This window comes from Amblyraja radiata, chromosome 20 (genome assembly GCF_010909765.2).
Source record: "Amblyraja radiata isolate CabotCenter1 chromosome 20, sAmbRad1.1.pri, whole genome shotgun sequence".
NCBI lineage: Eukaryota > Metazoa > Chordata > Chondrichthyes > Rajiformes > Rajidae > Amblyraja > Amblyraja radiata.
This window is the reverse complement of record NC_045975.1, coordinates 21,179,074-21,203,830: the sequence shown is the minus strand read 5'-3', so window position 1 is coordinate 21,203,830 and position 24,757 is coordinate 21,179,074. Positions and strand designations below refer to the sequence as shown.

General features: G+C 41.0%; 1 protein-coding gene across 1 annotated transcript in view; it reads right to left on the bottom strand.

The window, feature by feature from the left end:
- The window catches only part of tmem9b (TMEM9 domain family member B), a 29,911-nt gene extending 6,032 nt beyond the window's left edge, over positions 1 to 23,879 (bottom strand). The window contains exons 1-4 of the mRNA XM_033038983.1: positions 23,525 to 23,879; positions 22,700 to 22,791; positions 16,956 to 17,064; positions 15,887 to 16,018 (exon numbers count right to left, since the gene is read on the bottom strand). Of these exons, the coding sequence (XP_032894874.1) occupies positions 15,887 to 16,018; positions 16,956 to 17,064; positions 22,700 to 22,791; positions 23,525 to 23,611 (420 nt within the window). The 5' untranslated portion in view covers positions 23,612 to 23,879. The remainder of the gene's footprint in view (positions 1 to 15,886; positions 16,019 to 16,955; positions 17,065 to 22,699; positions 22,792 to 23,524) is intronic.
- Between the last annotated feature and the right edge of the window lie 878 nt (positions 23,880 to 24,757).

The window sequence follows — 24,757 nt, the reverse complement described above, 5'->3', positions numbered from 1 at the left end:
TAAAGAATTAGGCCATTTAGCCCATCGAGCCTACTCCGCCAGTCAATCACGGCTGATCTCTGCCTCCTAATCCCATTTTCCTGCCTTCTCCATATAACCCTTGGCAACTGTTCTAATCAAGAATTTGTCATCTCTGCCTTAAAAATATCCAGTGAAATACCCAATCAATATCTGATTATCAATATTTTAGCGTATTTCCAATATACAATATTCTGCATTTGTTATTCATTTTCAAAGTTGCTTGTAAAGAATCCCAGACTTATTACACTTCAGTGTCCTGCATGTATAAATAATCTATACATTGTGCCATAAGCACTGTGGTGAAATTGTTGATTGCTTTTGTTATAAGTTGGATATGTAATTGCCATTGACAGTAACATAATAATATTTAAAAAGCTTGAATTACAGTTATAATTCCTGATGCTATCTATTGAATCAAAGTCAAATCTTTACTTCACAATCAGCTCCTGCAAACCATCTTATGAAAATAAAAACACACCCTAATTATTATTTAATTGCTACAACTGCGGATACATCCTTAAACCTGTGAATATTGGATATCATTGTTTAATTTATTAATCCAGCAATCAACAGCTACAACCACCTGACTAAAGAGTCTTTCCAATAAGACACAGAATGTGCATACTTGGTATACATGAGCAGATAACTATTCGTATATCTTGGTGGAATCGGAGACCACAAACAGACCCATGTTAAGTTGATACTAAGCAGAATAGGTGAAGTGCACAATGTTAAATAATAAACAGAGTTGCTGGACGATAGTGAATCGGAAAAAAGCGACCCCTAAACATTCTGTTGAAAATGCAAAACAGTACTGAAGAATACAGCTGTATTTTTAACCGACAAATGCTCTAATTACTCACATTAATCTTCATTCTTAGGTGAACACCTGCAAGTCTGCATTGGTTTTCTCAGTAAATGAAATGTAAACTAGATAAACTCTACAAACACAAATAAAAGTGAAGAACTTTCTTCAGAATGTCAGGTTCCAGTATCTCCAAAGTTCTGTTAGCCTGCAGTTCTGGGGCAAGGGCCTCTTGCACCTGAGCCAAGATGCTTAGAAATGGCTTGGGGCGGCAGAGGTTCTGTTGGACGGTTGAGTTTCCACAGCAAAACTGTCAAGATGCGGTGAAATTTGCTTTTACAATTCAAATGCTTGTTGGCACTTCATAATAACATTGAGGCAACACGTTCTACCTGTTCTGCTTGTGAATTTACGTTTTGCAAATGTCAGTAACTACTTCAGTGACAAGTAAATTCATCCAACGGCACAATCCTCTCAAACAGAAACTGCCCATGCTTACATTTAAAGCAAGATTATCTGTCCATTTCACAAAACTTCACTAAGATTCAAAATTGCATAGGAACCTTATTTGTTCCATGATATAATTTATAAATAATCAGATACAAAGTAAGCAAAGTTTAATAGGTTAAAATTCTAATCTTGCCTCTGAAAGAATTCAATAATGTCAAACAATTTTGCAATTAAGAATTGTTCTTTTTTAAATATAGCAAAGTCAACGCCTTGTCTTTCATAGCATATTCTAAATAGAGCCTGGGGCAATACTTTAGAAATACAATACCAGAAAGACATCTGTCAACAAAGATGACCACAAATATTTAAAAGCAGAGGCACCCAGTGCTAGTTCGAAATCCATCATTTGCACAACTGTCCTTATGGCACACTTATTTTGCAAGTAATCCCACAAATACAAATGGCATTCAAAGGCTTCATTAATAAATCAGTGGTTGAGTCAAAGGATAAATAAATCCTCACATTCAAATTGTGGCCTAACTCTGGCAATGGCAGCAGTAAGGTAGTATTTATGGCTTTAGAAGTTCAGGGCTAAATGACCAAGGGCTAAATAAATCAAGGTTCCAGTCCTAAATGCTATCCAACGTTCTGCCATGTTTAATGAATTGAGCTCCTCCTTTGAGTAACCTGATTATAGAGAAAGATCTCAACAATGCCATTTAATGGCATTTAACACTTCCTTTTTTAATATTTTTCACTGTGGTAATAAAATTAATATCTCAATAAAAAAAATAGCAAGTCACAAAAGCCACTACCAAACAAAATAAATAGTAAATGCTTGAAACCATCAATGTCAGATTAGGCTGATTAGGTGGCCAATTAGGAAAAGGGGAGATGCAACGAGACCTGGGTGTCATGGTACACCAGTCATTGAAAGTACATGCAGGTGCAGCAGGCAATGAAGAAAGCGAATGGTATGTTAGCATTCATAGCAAAAGGATTGAGTATAGGAGCAGGGAGGTTCTACTGCAGTTGTACAGGGTCTTGGTGAGACCACACCTGGAGTATTGGTTACAGTTTTGGTCTCCTAATCTGAGGAAGGACATTCTTGCCATAGAGGGAGTACAGAGAAGGTTCACCAGACTGATTCCTGGGATGTCAGGACTTTCATATGAAGAAAGAATGGATAGACTCAGCTTGTGCTCGCTAGAATTTAGAACATTGAGGGGGGATCTTATAGAAACTTACAAAATTCTTAAGGGGTTGGACAGGCTAGATGCAGGAAGATTGTTCCCGATGTTGAGGGAGTCCAGAACAAGGGGTCACAGTTTAAGGATAAAGGGGAAATCTTTTAGGACTGCGATGAGAAAAACATTTTTTACACAGAGAGTGGTGAATCTCTGGAATTCTCTGCCACTGAATGTAGTTGAGGCCAGTTCATTGGCTATATTTAAGAGGGAGTTAGATTTGGCCCTTGTGGCTAAAGGGATCAGGGGATATGGAGAGAAGGCAGGTACAGGATACTGAGTTGAATGATCAGCCATGATCATATTGAATGGCAGTGCAGGCTCGAAGGGCCGAATGGCCTACTCCTGCACCTATTTTCTATGTTTCTATGTCAGTAAATCTGTGAACAGAACAGAAAAGATAATGGAATATCTTGTTGAGTGTCTTGCCACCTACTCTCAAATTTGCACTTATCTTCTGTGCATCAGAATTTGCAAGTGCAAAGTCTCTTGGACTCAACTGGCATAGTTTAAAGCGCCTTGAGTATTAGAAAGGCGCTATATAAATCCCATCCATTATAGTCCTTGTGCAATGTCATTGGGTTATATAGGCAAGCTGGAGCAAGTGCCATTTGCAAAATTGCTGAAAAGAAACCTCTGTAAAATAGCAAAACTACTTCCCAAGTTTGTCATTTGTCAAAGTTATCAGGTCCTTTCAACAGTTCTTTATATATCAGCCATTCAAAAAAAAAGTAAAAATATGAGAAAAAAATATTAAAGAAAAATAAGCCAAAAAACACAATTAAATAATGGCTAACCATATTCTTACCTTAAAGCCTTTACTTAAATGATGGGACTCGTGGTTCCTGTGCTAGGTCTAACCAGTATAAAAGCTGGAGAATTCAGCAAGTTTGTCCTCTGTCCCAGACCCCATCTGGTTTGACCAGTCCAACATATTGATAGATACACCAACAAGAATATCTCAGCAAATGTGCAGGTTCCACATTGATTTAGATGAAAATGAAGGCGATTCAATAAGCTTGCAAATTACCTGAAAACTGGTGGAATTGTGGATAGCATGGAAGGTTGTCAAATGATACAATAGAATTCAGATTAGTTGGAGAGTCAAAATGGCAGATGGAGTTTAATCCAGCCAAACGCAAGGTGTATTTTGGGAGGCAAATGCAAGAGGAAAGTAAACGGGAAATGGCAGACCTATTGATGTACAGAGGGTCTCTGGTTGCAAGTGGCAAGACACAAATGGATAGAATGATTAAAAAAGTGTACAGCATGCTTGTCTTTATCGGTTGGGACAGAGTATAGAAGTTGGAATTTGTGGCCGATGTATAAAATCTTGGTTAGGCCATATTTGGTGTATTGTGTGTAGTTCTGGTTGCCATAGGAAGGATATGGAGACTTTGGAGAGAATGTAGGAATTTCACCTAGAGGTTGGACAAATTTAGACTTATTTTTCTGGAGCATCAGAAGATGAGGGGTATTGTATTCTGCTAGAAGTATATACAATTATGAGTAGTATGGGTAGGGTAGATAGTAAGAGTTTTTTTCCCAGGGTGGAAATGACAAATATTAGAGATTTTTGAGTGAATTTATTTTTAGGATAATTGCAAAACCTCCTTTGGACCTTCTCTCAGATATGGTGCCCAATATTGCTTATAATTCTCCAAATGCAGTCTGACCAGCACTTTATAAAGCCTCAGCATTTAATCCGTATTTGTATTCTGGACCTCTCGAAATAAATGCCAGCATTGCGTTTGCCTTCCTCACGATCAATTCGATTGCAAATTAACTTTTTGGGAATCCTGCACCGGCACTCCCACGTCCCTTTGCATCTCCGTTCTCTCCCCATTTGGAAAATATTCTACGTCTTTATTCCTACTAGCAAAATGCATGACTCCACACTTTGCTATGCTGTATTTCATCTGCCATGTCCCTGCCCAATTTGTCAAAGTCCTTCTGCAGAGTCCCTGCTTTCTTTACACCACCTGCCCCTCCACATATCTTCGTATCATCTGCACATTTGGCCACAAAGCCTTCAATCCCCTCATCCAAATCATTAATATACAACTGAAGAGTAACAGCCCCAGCACCAGCCCCTGCGGAACTGCTTGTCACTGGCAGCTAAAGCCGCCTTTATTGCCACTCGTTGCCTTCTGCCATCCAGCCAACCTGCTATCCATGCTAGTATCTTCCCTTTGATACCATGGGCTATCATCTTCTTTAGCAGCCTCACCTGCGGCACCTTATCAAAGGGGTTCTGAAAATTTAGGTAAACAACATCCACTGGCTGTCTGTCCTGTTATTTTCTTCTTCAAAGAATTCCAACAGAAATGTTATTCGAGTTCTTCCTTGATTTTGTTTTTGTCACAGACCTCCAGGAACCATGGGACTGTGCTTTGTCATCTATTTGCTCTATAAATTCATGTTATACGCAAAAAGTTGCTTGATGTTTGCCTAATTTCATGCTTTGGAATAGGAAAGGGTTGTATCTTTAAACTACATTTCATCATCATAATGAGAATAATTACAGTTGAACTGTCTATGTTGTAATTTTATAGCAAATCTGAATAATTTACCAAGATTTAAGATGCCAAAACACCCAATCAAAATTCAGACTCTTAAATATAATGAAATATTTTGCATGTCATCTGGGCGACATCCAAAATTACCAGTGGTCATTCTGCATCATGAGGCTAACAGCTTTTATTCAGCATCCAACATTTTTCATCAGCAATACATTATGGGCAGTCATACATCTCTATAGCTATTTTGGTGATGTTAGTATGGCCATCTTGGATTGTCTACTGCAGCTTCACGTCAATACAGCATTTGCAGCCTGGTATCATTTGGAAATTTTATGTTATGAAAACATTGCTTTGCAGCAGATGTCTTATAGTATACACACAGGTGGATAGAATGGTGGTCAGTAACCAAAGATGATACCCCTGCAGAGTACAAAACAAATGTAAAGTACGATGCTCAGAGAAAATAGAACATATTTACACATTAAAAGCAATAAATAGCATAAATATTTTTAGCAATTTATTGCATTGTAACTCTGTGCACCTGTTTATTGGAGTTGCAATGTTATACCTGGATGATAGACGTGTCCTCGTTTAGCTTGAACAGATGTAATACATTTTTCCTTTTATTTACTGCAGTCTCCTAAAGAGCATGAATCTTATTAAAATTGAGAGAGGCAAGAGAGTAGATTGTGGGAGCCTTGATGAAGATCTTTGCGTTTTCTCTAGCTACAGACAAGGACCAGTAGGACTGGAGAGCAACTAATATTGTTCCTTTATTTAGAAAGGGAAGTCGAGAGAATCCAAGAATTTATAGGACGGTGAGCATCACGTTAAACCTGGTGAGCCTGAAACATACTGATGGGGTGATGGAGGCAGACACAACAGTGGCATTTAGGATACTCTAGGATAGGCACATGAATATGCAGGGAATGATGTGGATTTTATGCGGAGAGATAAGAGTTGCTCTTGGCATTATGTGCGGCACAGACAGAATGGGCCGAAGTTCCTGTTCTGCACTGTTCTATGTAGTCCTATACCTTAAATAATGAATGTTTCCAGGAAACATCAGCATGGCGGGGGGGAGGGGGTGAATCACCTGGAAGTTGATCAATAGAGTCAATTAAATCCTGGAAGTCCGATTCTGATGAGTTACCCTGGATGAGACAGGGTAACTCACCATAATCGGATTTCTTTGGCTTAGTACTGCATCACTAAGACTTTGGCTTCCAAGTAATTAGGAGTTATAATTAAACCAACACATTTTACTTTCATTTTATTTAGTCACATATTTACACTGCTTTTTAATAATGTCTATATTAAATTCCAATTATTATATTGCCAATTTAAAACAAGAATTTGCTTTCATCTCTTCTCAATTTATTATAACCTTGCATTATTCCAAATTTGGAAGAATGCAGAATCATGCTGACCATTTGGAGGGGAAACAAGTTACCAAGCCCTAGCCAACAACAAATATCCATTAAAATTAATTAACAGAAAACATTTGGTTAGATTAGGTTGGGCATAATTGTAATCAAAATAGATATCAATAAAGCCACGCAGGTTGCTGTATTAAAACAACTGTGAAAAGTATGATGGGTATGAGTGAGCTTGTCATAGAACTAGTCAGACAGCGTGGAAACAGGCTCTTCGGCCCAACTGCCCACACCGACCAACATGTCCATTCTACATTAGTCCCAACGGTCTGCTTTTGGACTATATCCCTCCGAACCTGTCCTATCCATGTACCCGTCTACTTGTCACAGCCTTTGCTGATCAAAAAGGTAAATGCTCATGGGATACAAAATAAGAAGAAATTGGGTTCATAAATGATTAAGTTGTAGGAAACAAAGTGTAGATGTGTAATAATAGATGTGTATTTTTGTCACTGGAAAGCTATTACTAGACGGACTACATAGAGCTCAGTACTTAACCTCATGGTCCAGTAATAGAGATGAATAATTTAAACCTAAAACTAAAGAGGTATTGCAGGAGTCTTCTGTACTGTGGAGGAGAGCTTTAGACTGCAGGATAATAAATTATTCATCTGGTCAGTTTAGTACAAAAATGGCAAATTTAATTTAATCTGGAGAAATGTAAGGAATATATTCAGGAAAGTTACAAAGGCAAGGAAACATACAATAAACAGTAACACATTCATTGATGTTCGGGTACCCAGGAACCTTTAAGTTCACGTATGCAGATCCTTAAAGATAACTGACATGATCTACAAATAGCTGTTTAAATTGGTACATATGGTGCTTTCCTTTGCTATCTGAAATATAGAGTACAAGACCAGGGAGTTTATACAACAATTGAGATATACCACAATTTGAGTGCTGCATAGAGTTCTGGTCACAACCTCACAGGGAAGATGAGAATGTATGAGACAAAGCATCGAGGAGATTTGCCAGGACTCGAAATTTGTAAGAGCAAAGAAAAATTGGAATAAGCTTATAACAGAGGAGGTTGAAGGAAGCCTGCAAAATTTAGCGTGCAAAATTAGGAGAGCAGATGGAGGGAGAGCCATTTCCCCTAGGGGAAAAAAAAACATAAGCCACAGATCAAAGTTAATTGCCAGTAAGATTAGAGTGAAGTGAAGGAAGAAACATTTCACTGAAGATAGTAGAAGTCTGGAATTCAATGCTCAACAAACTGGTGCCCTCATCAATTGCAGAACATACTTCAAGAGCTTTGACTTGCAGAGTAATGGGCCTAATGGTAGAATGTGGGATCAGGCTGGATAACATTTTTTCAACTGGCATAAACACAATTGGCCAAATTACCTCTATTTCTCATAAATTTCCCATAGTCTTACATATCACTGGTCCATAATTCTTTCTTCTGTTGACAATTTTCAGTTTGACTTTTTGTAATAAAACAGATATGTGAAGAGTTCTCATTGTACTTCAACTGTGAATTCACAATTGTAGGTTTGTGCACTAGGAGGTGCAGTTGGAATTGCACGTTGGCAGGATTTTTCACTGACTATCATGCTATTTGGTTTCACTGACTATCATGCTATTTGGTTTCACTAGTCACCTGCCCTTGAAGTTCATTCCTAACTCAGTTGGATCTCTAGGCAGAGTCTTTTCCCTTGACTTACCAGCTGAAAAGGATTCAGGAATTTAAATGTTTTTGTATGTCTCGGACTTTCACAAACACTCAGAATCTGTTAAAAAAAATTAAGTGTGTACAATAATTTGTTTAAGTTTTGTGCCTGATCATACTTACCATTAACCAGTACAGCATAGGAACGGGTACTTCAGGCCACAATGACTGTGCCCACCATAATGCTAAGTAAATTGATCTCATCTACCCATACATGACCCATATCTCTCTATTCCCTGCACATCCAATGTGCCTACATAACAGCCTCTCAAATGACACTATTGTATCTGCTTCCACCTCCACACCAGGCAAAGTGCTCCATGCCCCCACTACTCGCTGTATAAAAAACCTGCTCCGAAAGTGCCCCCACTACTCTAAAAAAAAATCCCTGAATTATTAATTTATACCTAAATTTATCTTGAAGGTTTAAATCTCTGGGATTTCAGGGGATTTGATAATCTATTTTAATTTAACTTTAAGACTGTTCGTAATTTAACTGTTCTTTAAAGTATTTTAAAACTGTTCATAGAGGCTTATAATTAAAACAATATATTAATTATGAGCAGGTTTATTAAATGACTCTCATTGTCAAAGATATTTACAATAGTTGAAGGGCCTCGTCAGCAATTAGTTGCTACCCCACCCGATTCTACTTTCCAGCACTAAGTACATAACCGTACAGGTCATGTCCTTAAAGCACAAATAAACAGATGGAAAATATTTGGGTATCTGACTCTACCATCTATTTAGGCTGTCTATCACCCAAAAGTCTCTTCTATTTTACAGAAATTCCTGCATTCACTATTTGCAAAGATTGGACACTCGCAAATGAGTTACATGGAGTTTTCCATCTAATTCATTTGCTCAAAGTAAGAACCTATAAAAACAGCAATCATAGTGGACGGTGCTAGAAATGGTTTTCCACCTACACTTTCATCATAGCGCTAGTGTCCCGGGTTTAATATTGATCTTGGGCACTGTTTGTGTGGAGTTTACATGCTCTCCTTGTGACCATGTGCCCTCCCACATTGTGCAGGTGTATAGATTAATTGATCTTTGTTAAATTGCCACTAGTATGTAGATGAGTGGATGAGAAAGTGGGATAACATAGAACTAGTGTGAACAGGTATCCGGTGGTGGACGTGGACATGGCGGGCTGAAGGGCCTATTCCCAAACTGTATGTTTAAACTAGGTTTTCCTGTGATAAAAATGATCATACAACTTGCATTTCTTCCACTCTCTACACACTCCTTTCCTCCAGTCTAAATGCTTTTCCACCAATCACAAGACAGCATTGTACACATTTTGCCATTAGGATAGGCAGCCGCAGCATTCCATCTTCATACGTTAGCAAGGTCCATCACCCCTGGGATGTATTTCTCACTTCACAGACTAGCTTCAATCTTTTCATTGAGTATCCAATTGGAAATTATGAATTTTACTCTCAGGATGCAAAGTATGAGCAGCAACATCACTTTTATTCACACCAACATTCAAATGATTCTAATCCATTTTGCAGTACAAAATAGTTCAGAGTGCAAGAGAAGCAAAAGCAAGGAAATTCAGTAAGCACTCAGCTGTACCTGCAGTCGGGACAATTTAAGTAGTGAACTAAACTACTAGCATAAATTTAGGACATTGGAGGATACCAAAGCACCCAAAGGAAACCCATACAGTCGATCAAAGAATGAAGAAACCCAGAGACAGCACCAAATGCCTGGATCAAAACTGGCTTGCTGGTGATTTGACACAAACAAAGAAGAGTTATAAAAGAATAACTGGTAAAATCAGTCTGAAGAACAGTCCTGACATGAAACGTTGTTCGCCGGTCAATCTGAAGGAGGATCTCCACCCAAAATGTTGTCTGCTCATTTGATGAGTGATAATTAATTTAATGACAGGGTTACCTGCAGAAAGCAGCCCTCAAGAAAACAGACTGTTCCTGTTAGCTCAGTCATCCTTTTTACCTCTTGAGCCAAAGCCTCGCACTAACCCTCCACTAAGCTTCTCGATGTTGGGGAAGTCCAGAACAAGGGGTCACAGTTTAAGGATAAGGGGGAAATCTTTTAGGACCGAGATGAGAAAAACATTTTTCACAGAGAGTGGTGAATCTCTGGAATTCTCTGCCACAGAAGGTAGTTGAGGCCAGTTCATTGGCTATATTTAAGAGGGAGTTAGATGTGGCCCTTGTGGCTAAAGGTATCAGGAGGTATGGAGAGAAGGCAGGTACAGGATACTGAGTTGGATGATCAGCCATGATCATATTGAATGGCGGTGCAGGTTCGAAGGGCCGAATGGCCTACTCCTGCACCTATTTTCTATGTTTCTAAGCCAAAGTCTTGCATTTACCCTCCATGAAGCTCTCGTGCCAATGCCTCGCACTTACCCCCTACGAAGCCTTTAGACATTAGAGATACGGCGCTGAAACAGGCCCTTCGGCCAACCGAGTCCGCGCTAACTGGTGATCACCCCTTACACCAACACTATCCTAAACACTAGGGAGCATTTCAAATTTTACCGAAGCCAATTAACCTACCAATCTGTTAGTCTTTGACGTGTGGGTGGAAACCGGAGCACCTAGAAAAAAGTCATGCGATCACCGGAAAGAATGTACAAACTCCGTATAGACAGCACCCTTAGTCAGGATCGAACCCGCAACTCTGGCGCCATAAGGAAGCAGCTCGACCCAAAGCCTCACACATCCTCCACAAAACCCGTCAAGCCAAAGTCTCACACATACACTCCCCAAGGCACTTCACCTTCACATGGCCGCCCCGCTAGTATCTGCCTTCCTTTTATATACCCACTCAGAGCAGTTACTCCAGGATGCCAACAGCTTTCTGCTGCAAAAATGAATATGCCCCTGTTAAGTGTGTGATGACCTGGCGAGAAGAGCTGGACCCTTCTTTAAATTCATTTCAAGTTCAAATTTATTTTCACATGCACCAATTAAGGTACAGTGATATTTGAGTTGCCAGACAAGTAAAGAGAACACAATACACAATAGAATTTAACATAAACATCCACCACAGTGGAATCAGCATTCTTCACTGTGATGGAAGGCAATAAAGTTCAGTCATCTTCCTCCTTTGTTCACACGTGGTCGGGGCCTTGAACCCTCCACAGTCGCCGCTACAGATGCTCAGGCCATCTCGTCGGGATGATCGGAACTCCGACGTCGGGACGGATCAGAACACACTCCGCTGCTTGGAGTTCCCGAATCAGCCGCTTCTTACCGGAGACCACGGGTTCACGATGTTAAAATCCACAGGTCCCGCGGTCGGAGCTCCAACACTGACGATCCTCGGCAAAGGATCGCAGCTCCGCGATGTTGAAGTCCGCACCGCGCCCGTGGCAAGAAGCTCTGGGCTGCCGCTCTTGGGGTCTGAAGAGGCTGCACCAATCTAGTTGTTAGTCCGCGAGGGGGGGCGAAAATGCGACATGGGAAAAAGTTGCATCTCCGTCGAGGGAAGTGACTGGAAACGGTTTCCCCCTATTTTCCCCCACCCCCCTACCGAGAAACATTAAAACATACATTTAGACGCTCTAAAAATAACAAAAAAAAATTTTTTTTTAAACACACGGGCTGCTAGCGGGGCTGCCGCTCGCGGTGCCACCCGGTTTTGTGTGGAGGCGGGTGGGAGGGAGGGAAATAAGAAAGCTGACAAGTGGTGGAGGGGCAGGAAATGGTCTGGCAAGTGATATGTGTATACAGGTGGGGGCGTTTCAATGGCAGATGGGTGGACGAAGGCAAGAGATGAAGAGGTGGCGAAAGGTTATAAACTAAGGAGAAAAGAGGAGGAACGAGAAGAGGAGCAAATTATGAAGTCAGAAGAAGAGATATAGGTGGAAGAGGACGGGGGGGGAGGGGTGAACATTGAACTCTCCAATTATAGGTAACGTGATTTCCTTTGGTTTCCTCATTTTGCGCGTTTTCTATAGTTTAAAATTATATCATCTGCTAGGATTATCACCTATCAAGCTCTGACAATCCACGGTTGACTACTTATTAAGAGCAAGACAATTGCAAAGAGATACTTGTTGACTTTTTAAAAATAGCTCCATTTTTCCCTCATTTACTTCTCAAATTTCATTATAAGCTTTTAATTCTGCTCTGTGTGTGGCTTTGACTTCATATGATTCCAAAACTAGTTTAAACATGAAGAAATTACAAGTATACTTAGTGAGAGAGTAGGATCGTTCTGTGAGCCAGTCTGGACACGATGGGCTGAATAACCTTCTTCTAGCCTCAGGTGCAAGACCCACATGTCATGCAACTTCTTATGCAATTCCTCTCTCTTTTCAGTAGCCACTGGGTCCTATCCCTTCAACCCATGCATTTCAGGAGCAAGAGAGCTGTTGACCTTTTGAAACAGATTTGTGGTAAGATGAGGTAGGCTTGATGTGGTAGGGTTTGCAATATCAGAATTTAAGTAAGGCACTAGTCAAAGACATTTTCTAAATGAATGAGCTTTGATTTTAAACAGAATACAAAGTTTCATCCATTACTCCTTGGCAATATCAAAGGACAGCTCTGGGGTTCCAATGTTCAAAGACAACAATCAAATCCAGCTCCAATGTCTCTTGAGCCCTTCAATGCATGATGTCCACTCTTGAATAAGCCACAATATTCTCCAGTCCAATACAGAAAAGACCAGTCATCTTCTTTAGACCCTCCTAAAAACATTATTAAAAGTTGCAATCAATTCCATTCCCTCCCCAAGATACTGCCACAGGCCCTTCAGCCCAATTTGCCCATGCCGATCAACATGCCACTAGTCTCACCTGCCCGTGTTTGGCCAATATCCCTCCAAACCTATCCTAGTCATGTACCTGCCCAGATGTTCTTTAAACATTGTGACACTATCCGCCTCAACTACCTCCTCCAACAGCTCGTTCCATATACCTACCACCCATTGTATAAAAATGTTGCCCCTCAGGTTCCTATTAATTATTTTCCCCATCAACTTAAACCTGTGTCCTCTGGTTCTTGGTTCCCCTATTCTGGGTAAAATACTGAATTGACTATCTATTCCTCTCATAATCGTAAGATCACCACACATTTTCCTGCACTCCAAGGAATAAAGTCCTACCCAGCTCAACCTCACCCTATAGCTCAAGTCCTGGCAACATCCTCGTAAATGTTCTCTGCAACCTTTCCAGTTTGACATCTTTCCTACAACAGAGTGACCAAAAGTAAGCACAAAACTGTAAACCCTCTTTATTACAGACCTCTTTCTAACAGATTTTGGTTATAGCAGACGGACCCACTGACCTTCACCGCCAGGCCGGGCAACCTATGCCAACTGTGGCCGCACCTCATCCCTAGCCGCTTCCAGGCCGGGCTACCAACTCCACCCCTGGCCAGCACCACCTCCCCGGCCACTTCCAAGCTCGGCAGCCGACACCACCCCGGTTCACACAGCTTCTTCGGCCACTTCAGGTCACGGGTGCTACTGCCTCCGTCAACTCTTACCTGCACTCAGGCCGCCCGGAGCCGTGACCAATGACTCCGCTGATCCTTGCGTCTCACCCAGCCGCCAGCAGGCTGCACCCGCACAACTTATCTGCATCCCAGGTCCAGTTCCAGACCTGAAGAAGGGTCTTGACTCGAAATGTCACCAAGTCATGTTCTCCAGAGATGCTGCCGACCCGCTGAATTACACCAGCACTGAGTTCATTTGTGTATTAACCAGCATCTGCAGTTACTTGTTTCTACTACTTATACAATGATAATCCTTTACTCGGTTTTAGCAATGAGCAAAAACAAACACCATTCTCCCTCCCCCTCTGTTGACTACTAGTTTTGTTATAATCATGTTCCTTAGTCTTTACAGATACAGTATGGAAACAGGCCCTTTGGCCCACCGAGTCCATGCCAACCAGTGATCACCATGTACACCAGTACTATCCTACACACCATTGTGCCACCTACTAATTTAATTTCTCAACTTCAATCTTTAAGCTTGATTTAATACCTGTCATTCACCATTTGGTAAAATACTTGGATATAACAATAGACAATAGGTGCAGGAGTAGACCATTCAGCCCTTCAAGCCAGCACCGCCATTCAATGTGATCATGGCTGATCATCCCCAATCAGTACCCCGTTCCTGCCTTCTCCCCATATCCCCTGACTCTGCTATTTTTAAAGAGCCCTATCTAGCTCTCTCTTGAAAGCATCCAGAGTACCTGCCTCCACCGCCCTCTGAGGCAGAGAATTCCAGCCTCCAGTCAACTCACCAAAATCTCTTTTACTAGTATTCTATCCTCCATCGATTTGCAAGTTCTTTCGCAAGTCCTTTTCAATCACCAGGACCACCAGTCATCATGAAATTAAAATTGCCTTATATCTTGAAATTAAAATATAATTAAAATAATAATTATTAATAATAATATTATAATTATTATTATAATTATTATATTATTATTAATCATTATTATTGCTTGGTGAATTTTTTGAAGTTTAATAATTGATGTATTTTAATTTCAAGATATAAGGCAATTTTAATTGAGATTTGATGTTGGAGGAGATCAATTTGATCTCCAACATTGTATAAAATGTACTGAGCACATCGCAATGGGACTAGTTCATAAAAAGCTTAATTCAAATGATCTTCCTTGATTGTGGCGATAAAGCTGCAAACAGCAGAGCCAGTGGAGAAATACTGAACCATCAACATCAATTTAGATATTTCCACATTAAGTTATACATATTTAGAAATCATGAAGTTGCAAATAGTAGAGGATGCAATAGTTTTATCATGATTTTCAAATTAAAAATTTGGTCATGAAATTTAAAAAGAATTATGCAATTATCAATTTCCTCAACAATATTTACAATAATAAATTCCCATATCCAAGTTTATAAAGGAAACTAGCTTTTAAATTTGTTATTCTGGTTCATTTAGTTAAGAGATGCAGCGTGGAAACAGGGCGTTCGGCCCGCCGAGTACGTGCCAACCAATGATCACACTTCCACTAATTCTATATTAATCCAGTTTCACATCCTGACACTAGGGGCCATTTATAGAAGTCAATTAACCTAAAAAAACTGCACGTATTGGAATGTGGGAGGAAACTGGAGCACCCAGAGAAAACCCATGCAGTCACAGGGGCAACATACAAACTCTATATAGACAGCACCCGTAGTCAGGAACAAATTGGGTCTCTGGTGCCAGAGGGAAACAACTCTACCTCAGCGCCATTGTCCCTGTATTTACTTCCTTGCAACAGATACGATACAGAAGACAAAGACCCACTGAAATTTCATTAGTCTAGTAACATGGTGCCTGTTACACAATATTAGCTGTGCAGCAGAACATGGTTGGCTCATGATAAAATTAAACTGCCTTTACATATTAATTATATTAAACGCAAAATCTGATCAAGATTCATTCTTGTAATTACAGTCTGCCCTCATTATTATGGACCTCTTTATTACGGGTCTCAGTTTTCTCATGGACGGAGCATCCCCACTGTCTCTTTGAGAACACAGGCTGCTAGTTACACTACTGGAAGCCACTGAAATTGACAAGCAATTTACAGTTACTGTACAATTACGTGATTCAAAATGTTACATTTCAAAAATTATGTATTTCATGTGGCAGATATGAAATTGTTTCTCATCCAATAACCAATGCTGTATGTTCCATAGACTTTATTATCAGGCCTTTATTCATTACCAATGTAAATATTTAAGACTTTTTGCTGTTGCATTTGAACTCACCCCAAAGTCTTCCTCGTTTTGCAATGGTCTTGAATGGAACAAACGTTTTTTCAGCAAGGGTTCCACCAGTGTCAGATAAATCATATAAAGCAGCAGCAAGCCCAGGATAGACAAATAAATAACAATCGTCACCTGCAGACAAGTTAGATTACATTATTCAGATCTTTCTGCCAGTGCTATGAGAATGACAGTTCTTGAATGTTATTAAATAAACCTGACTCTACAGAAGCAAATTGGGAGGACTTAGAAAGGAAAGCTGCAAGAAAGCATGGTGATGATGAATATTTTGGGAAAGGCTGAACTCACATTGAGCACTCTTAGGTATAAGCTTCAAGAATTATCAGTCCTAATAACATTGATACATCCCTCATTGCCCCTTCAGTGGATATAAATATAGTAAAATGTCTCCAATCTGGACAAGATATCAAAGAATCGTAATCCCGGGGTCCCACCAGAAATTATGCTGCCCACAACCATACAATAATAGTTTATCCCAGTAGAAGAGCAATTAATGATCAGGAGTATTATAATTCAAGTCTGTAATTCAAGAAGTGGTGAGAAGCAGGTGGAGCAAATGGAGAGCGATATGTAGAGTGACATAAAATCAATGCAAAATTATCAGGAGCAGTAAATCCAACCTGAAATTAGTAAATTTACTTCAAGAACTTGTTGTGTTCGGCAAAGAGATTGTGGGTCAAAAGGTTTGTTCCTGTGCTGTACTGTTCCAACCATTAGAAGGTCTTGGATGTTGGGACTTCAGTCACATAAGGTTTACATCTCACAGTTGTCAGTATACATCACATTTCACACCACCAAGCAAGTTCAAACAGTATAAAAAAAAGTGAAAACGTTTTAATCTTTAGTTACATTAACTGTTTCCATTTAGCAATAACAAAGTTGCTTGCCTAAATATGCTATGTGGCATGAAAAGGGAAAATTGAGTGAAAAATAAGAAAGGATGTTCCCACTTATTACCACTAGATTATGCAATACATTTGAACTTCAAAAATGAATTAAGCAAAATGTGTTAGTGGGAAGAAAGCTTTTATGGCTTAAATGTTTTAAATACCTTAATTGTAACAGAGCTTCGTTCTTCATATCTGCACTCGCATCTTAAACAATAAGCTTCAACATCTTGTCCAGCAACTGGCATGGGATCAACAACATGTAGGCAATCACTGAAAAAAAGACAATATTTTAATTCTATTCAAATAAGCAAAGGTATTATAAATGTTTTATTATAGCCCTTATATTTGGTCCCTAGAGTAAATCTAAAATTGATGTTAGAACATAGAACAGTGCAGCACAGGAACAAACCTTTCGGCCCACAATCTCTTTGCCGAACACAACGACAAGATAAATTAATCTTATCCGCCTGTAAATTCCCTGCATGTTCCTGTGCCCATCTAAAAGCCTCTTAAATGCCACTATCATATCTGCCACCAACCCACCTCACCCCTGGCACAGCATTCCAGACACCACCATCCTCTGGGTAAACAGACCTGTGTAACTGATGTTGAATCAGAATACTTTGAATTGTCAACATTGGAATTTTTTTTCATAGAATCTATTTGAATTAAAATAAATAATTAACAACAGTATAAAATTTCTTCAATGCATTTCGGCAGTTTCAGTTTTTGCACTGTAAGTATAAATCGGAAATGCTGCATAAATAAACCTTTAGAAAAGTGGTAATATAGTTTTAAAACCATTTAATATACATTTTAATTCTATCACAATGTCATTAAGCTCAGCACTAATACTCAGTGTGATACTCAGCACTAATACAGATCAGTATTAATAGGAATTTGTAATTTGTTCAATTTTTATGTAATGCCTCCAGAAAGAACTGCTAACAAATGTTGGATTTTTTCTACTGAACACACTTGAAACAGAAAACACAAAAAAAGGCTTCAAGTTGGAGAAGTAAAACCTTATATGGTATAACATGGTAATTTTTCTCTTCGGGGATGAAAGCTTCTGTTTTCGAACACCTGTAAAGGGCTTCACAATTGGCATCCGCAAGCAGCTTCACGTGGAGGAGCATAAATCAACATTCTTACCATCAAAATGCCGACCTTGAAAGATTTCAGCCAAAAAGGTCAGCACTGGCTAAGTATTTGATTTTTTTAGTTAATACAGTGTGGAAACAGAACCTTCAGCCCACCCAGTCCGCACCGACCAATGATCACCCGTACACTAGTTCTATCCTATACACTTGGGACAATTTATAGAAGCCAATTAGTCTACAAACCTGCATGTCTTTGCAATATGGGAGGAAACTAGAGCACCCGGAGAAAACCCACGGGATCACAGGGAGAATATACAAAATCCGTACAGATAACATCCATAGTTAGGATTGAACCCGGGCCTCTGGCGCTGTAAGGTAGCAACTCTACCGTTGTGTCACTGATACTGAACTTTTCTACAACAGCAAGACATTTATTTTGCACAGAGAGGGGTGGGTGCTTGGAGCACACTGCCAGGGGGAGTGGCGGTGGCACCAGTGGCAATTTAGAGGCTCAACAAGCAGCTTCATGTGGAGGAGCATAATACTGCATGCAATAGCACCATCTGATGGTAACAGCTAAGAATAAGTTCTATGTAAACATAACACAGATGTTACATTTTCACTTGCAAAGATATCCCAAATACCCAGAAACTGTTGTACACTGTGTCGGTTTCACCTGTTTGCGCCCATTTCTGGTTGAAACACCACCCGACTGGACAGTTGTGGGTAGAATTATTTTAAATACCACCCTCCGATCCATCACAGTAATCCGATACAACAAACAAGTAGATGTGGGTGGGGGTGGGGGGGGGGGGTTGTTGGGAAGAAATAAGTACGGGTCCAGGTGGGGCAAGGGGAGAGGCACAAGAAAGGGAGGGATGAAAGATGGGGGTAGGGTTGTTAGTTACCTAAAATTGGAGAATTCAATGTTGAATCTGTTGTGTTGTAAGCTACCCAAGGCCTCACTCTGGCAAAGGAGGAAGTTATCATTGTTAGCGACTGGGAGATCTAGAGGCCTTGGTGCATCGAGCACAAGTGTTCGGTGAAATGGTCGCTCAGTCTATGCTTGGTTTCACTGATGTACAGGAAGCTACATCAGGAACATGCTGCCATAGAAGAGGCTGGAGGAGGTGCACCTGAATCTGTCTTACCAAGAAGGACTGGTCGGGTCCCTGGATGGAGGTGAGGGAGGAGATATAGGGACAGGTGTTCATCTCATTTGGTTGCTAGGGAAGGTCCCTGGGAGGGGATAGTTTGGGTGAAAAGGGAAGATTCAATAAGGTGTTGTGGATGGAGCCGTCTCTGCAGAAGGTGGAATGGGGTGGGAATGGGACACATGACTGGTGGTGGGATCACATTGGAGATGAAGCAAATGTCAGAGAATGATGTGCTGGATGTGGAGGCTGGTGGGGTGATCGGTCTGGACCAGGGAACCTCTATCCTTTCAGTCTCAGGGTAGGAATAGCAAAACTATGGGGCACAAGGGAAACCCGTGTGAGGGATCTCTCTATGACAGATCCATCTATGACAAACAGGTACTTGGTCTCGTACATTGGACAAAATAACGTGGTGGCAGCATGGGCCAGACGGCACCAGAGGTGGAGTGTCCCTCTGAGCTGGAGCTACTGTTGGCGGGGATGAAGGCGGTCACTGCAAGTTGCTGCTATTGGTGCAGCTGGGATGTGCGAGAGTTACAGGTGGGCACTGCTGAGGGGTGGCGGCGGCGCAGATCTGCTAGTGCTGGGCTGGGACTGCAGTTCACAGCCTGCAATATTCTCAAAGACGTGCTAAATAAGTACATGTAGCAGCAGAGCCACGGCTACAGCGAGCTGTATGATCCCACATCTAGGTCAGGCCTTTAAACTAATTGGAATTAGTCTTTCAGAACGTGGCACGTTGGCGCAGCAGTAGAGTTGCTGCCTTACAACGCTTACCGCGCCAGAAACACGGGTTCAATCCCAACTACGGTTGGTACGGAGTTTGTACATTCTCCCGGTGACTGCATGGGTGTTTTCTGAGATCTTCGGTTTCCTCACACACTCCAAAGTCCTGCAGGTTTGTAGGTTCATCGGTTTGGTATAAAAGTCAAATTGACCCTCGTATGTGTAGGATAATGTTAATATGCGAGGAATGCTGGTCAGCGCGGACCCGGTTGGCCTGTTTCCGCACTGTATCTCTAAAGTAAACTAAACTAAAACTCAAACATCCTATTCACATTGAGTTTGCACATCAAATCTCAGCATTTCCTGTCAGCAAAAACAATGTGCTTCAGTTCCTACAGCCTGGAGCCAAGAGGCTAAATGGTGAGAAGGAGTATACTCCACAATAAAATTTCCCCTCATCACAAGAAGCAACGGCAGGCCAAGCTGACCCCTACATCACTGCCCCTGTACTGCTGATGGCCAACAGACCTTTAAGGTCAAGATAAGGTGATACTTTTAAGAATTTGATACTTGAAATCTACAAAATGGCATCTGAAACATGGCAACCCTTTGTGTACTGCCTCAGAGGAAATTTACTCAATCGTTGCACTATTTTACATATATGATTGAGCTTATGTACAGTATGATTTTACTAGATTGTATGCAAAACAAACCATTTCACTCTATCTAGGTGCATGTGACAATAAAATAACTACTACTACTCTACTACTGCATGGTTGCCATTTATTGGCATAATTCACACACATCATGGTATTATTATCATGTAAATGCCTCACCAGCAGAAATGATCTGCTTAGAATCTTTGTTTTTACACATATAGTCAAACTAGTAGAAACAAACACTGCAGCAACTCCTCAAATAGATATGAATGTAAGTGATCTAACTAGGACATTGATATTTTGTTCTCGGTATTGATATTTTGTCATTGCTAGGCCTGACACTACTTAATGAATACAATCGTAGCATTTATGCAGCTGAAATCTCTGCAGGAATTACCCTATCTCTCGACTTGTGTAGATGGGGGAGTAGCGAGAAGACCAAGTCCACAAACATTCAATACACATCTCAACCTTCCTCTGCTTCCGTCTCTTCCCCATTCCTTTCCTCCTTTTTTTCTGTCACCACCATGTCACCACCATGTTGGCCTGATTGTACTACAATGCAGCTGCTATGAAAGGTATTTCTCCTTTTTTCTTCAATTTTCATTATGCCAAGTCAAACTATTACAGCAGTTTGATGCAAATACAGAGTACACTAAGCTACTTTGAGGGCAATCCAACATCACAACCACTGATATGGAACAGGAGCCACATACTGATCATGCCTGGCAAGAATAGCAGATTTGTTGATTTTCTTAGCCACAAGAGCTAGTGGGCCTTTAACAACCAACTGACTGCATCCTGATCACTTTTACCAATACCACCTTATTTGATAAGATTTTTTTTTAAACAAATTTAATTGCTTACAGTTCCATTTGGATTTGAACTCAACATACTCTGGGATTATTAATCCAAGCCTCAGTTACTGGGTTAAGTAAAATAAATATTATGCTACCCTACCCTGCATTACTGTTGAGAGTATCATGTAAAATTTGCTTGTGCGTTATTTACCATCAAGAACTTGTGCTAAACTAACAACATCCAATTATGCGGGGTTCCACAGAGAATAACAAAATACTCAGTCTATTACATTTTACGTCATCAGGAAAATCAACAAGCAAAAGATATACCCATCAGCCAGGTATTCAGCAACCATGATGATTAGAAGTTTTCAAACTAGGATCTATAAAGTCTATCTTGGGTATAAACCATCAAATCTATCTGTCTTGGACAACCTCATGAATCTGTATCTGTTTGTTTACCCACTAGAATCTAAGATTTGCAATGATCAAGCATTTATAACACACCTATCCCCAAGGATAAACTTGTAGTACTTCTACATACTTACGGCAATCACAAACCTGCAGGAATGACTATATGTGACTTCCAGCATTTAGCAGCAGAAGCCAAGGAGTATTTCAGTAACAATTACACTGTTATACTTTTAGTAACAGACAGCTTCAGAAATTAGCAAGTCTCTGCAAGTGTGTTGATAGTCAAAGGATTGGCCCACAAAGAAATATTTAAAATTCTTTGACTTAAGTTATTGTCAGACAATTGCTTTGGGCAATCAGACATCACTTCCGCAGGAAAATTATTAGAGTGCCTTAAAACTAGGTGCCAATGCCACTGGTCTGCACCAGTGTGCCCTTCTTCACCCACCACATGGCCCAGTGACACGACTTTTGTTGCGGCTCACGTTGTAGCCCCTGGTGACAGTGCTTTCTTCAGGTCACTGCCAACAAGTAAACACACTCGGTCACCGCCGGACTCCCTCCATTCTCACCTCCTGTCACTTCCAAGTTAGAGTGTGTAGAAGAGACCGAAGGGACGGAGCAACGGGAGGAGGAATCGGCAGCAAAGATGTGGGAGGCGGCCAAAGCAACGCTGGTGAGAGGGGAGGAAGCCCCACAGTGACCGAGCGCGTCTTGTCAGCGGCAAAAGCCCAAAGAAAGCTTTCCCGGAGATACAACATGAGCTGCAACAGCTGCGTCAACCGGACCAAGCGGTTATACGACCACACGAATAAAACTGATTGATTGATTGGTGGAGAAAGGCTTGCTGGTGGACCTTGCAAGTCGGGAGTAGTGTCGAAAGCCAGGGCTATAAGCATCCACGATGGGGTTGCGAGCTTGGGATGGCATTGGCAGGTCCATCCATTATATTTGAAATCCGTTATAAAGGGGTTCGTGAAAACGAGTCTACTGTATTTGCTTTTTAAGTATTAATAGATTCACTTTTGAGGTAAAACTATACTTACCAATCTTTCTGTGTTACATTTTTATTATAAATATGGCCTGCGTTATCTTTGTATGGTGGACAAATGCACTTGCACCTGATATCGTCAGAATTCTGCAAACGAACAGATGAATATTTAGCCCAGAATGGGACATGAATTATACATGATTTAAAACTATGATATATATATCACCTACTATTCAGTACATAACTACAATTGAGAAATAAATGCCTATTCTGAAATATTCCATGTGAAGACCATTGCAAATATATCTTTCCACGGAAAACATCCTACTGCACATCACCACTCCAAAACTGTGAACTACCCCAATTGTCAGTTTGAACAGGAAAGAAGTTTAGCATTTACAATCTATAGAATTAGTAGATTGCCTTACATATATGTACAATGTAGCATCAAATTATTTTGTCTTATGGTCCCATGGCTAATTTGCAGAGTTGCCAAAATTGACATTCATGGCCTCAAAGTGCTCAGCAACATGACCTGCGAACCACTTAAAAAATAAGGGTAAAAATGGATCGTGTTTAGAAAATACTGTTGCTCTACAAGCCATGAGCTTTCGAGAAGTTTTAATGAAGGGTATCGACACTATAAATTGTATTTTTCCGTGTCCACGGACAGCCTGCCCTGCTAAATACCTCCAGCATTTTCGTTTTTATTTCAGATTTCCTGATTTATGCGGAGTTTTTTGTTTTTGTTTTTAGTTTATTGTTTTTGGTGCTTTCTGTCAACCAGCGGCGTCTCGAGGCCTGGCCTGGCCGCCGTCCGGGAGAAGCGCTTGGGAGCGAACGAGCCCGGGGCCCAGAGGCCCTTCTCCGCATTCCCTACCTTGTTCTCCTCGCTCCTTGTCAGCACAACCAGACACAGCAGCGGCAGCAGCAGCAGGAAAGGCCAAAACCAACAACCTCTCGCCATTCTTCGCCTCTCCTCTCTCCGCTCTTCTCACTCTCCGGTTTGATGGGTGTAAAAAAACAACGTTTCCCTGGTAACCTGCAGCCGATCTGGAGATCAATGGCGACCAGGACCACGGTTGGTCCGTCACTCGTCGTTCACTCCCACTGAGCAGTTGCAGCAACTGCGTTCCGAGACCATGGACTCCATCAAAAAATAATTAGGCCCCATGTTAATAATACACACATCTTCGTCTATTTTGCTTTTTTTTTTCATTCAGTTTTATTGCTTTAAGTTAGGGTAAAGAGAAACGAGGATGTCACTATTAGTTTAACGTTGTTGCTTGCGGCAGGTGTCACACGCATTGAAGTCCGGAGTAAGTCATTATTCCAGCATTGAACCGACGAACTGTTCTACATTTCCGTATCCTCGTCTGCTTGTACCTGTCGTTTTCACACCTTACCCTTAATCAGTGGTGATTGGGGAGGGTGTGTGTGTGATTGGGGAGTGTGTGTGTGTGTGTGTGTGTGTGTGTGTGTGTGTGTGTGTGTGTGTGTGTGTGTGTGTGTGTGTGTGTGTGTGTGTGTGTGTGTGTGTGTGTGTGTGTGTGTGTGTGTGTGTGTGTGTGTGTGTGTGTGTGTGTGTGTGTGTGTGTGTGTGTGTATATATATATATATGTAGACAGTGGAATTGATAGTAGACTTTAGGAGAGCTCACCCCACTCACCATCAACAACATCACAGTCACATCGGTGGATTATTTTAAATTCCTGGGAGCCATCATCTCCAAGGACCTTAAGTGGGGGGCTACCATCAATTCCACAGTCAAAAAGGCACAACGGAGGTTGTACTTCCTGCGCAGCTGAGGAAGCACAGTCTGCCACAGGCAATCTTCTTCTTGCGTATGGCGTGCACAGCCTAAAGTTGTAGGACAACTTGTTCTATATGATCTTATTTGATTGCGCACGCCGGGTTGTTTGCATTCATCGAAACAGGGCGGACCACGTGAAGGTTGCAATCTTTCACCCCCCCCCCCCCCCCCACAGGCAATGATTGTCCAACTCTATATGGTCATCGTAGAGTCTCCTCACCTTCCCCATCATGGTCTGGTTTGGCTCAGCCACCAAGCACAACATCCGGAGGCTGCAGCGAATCGGCTGATCAGCTGAGA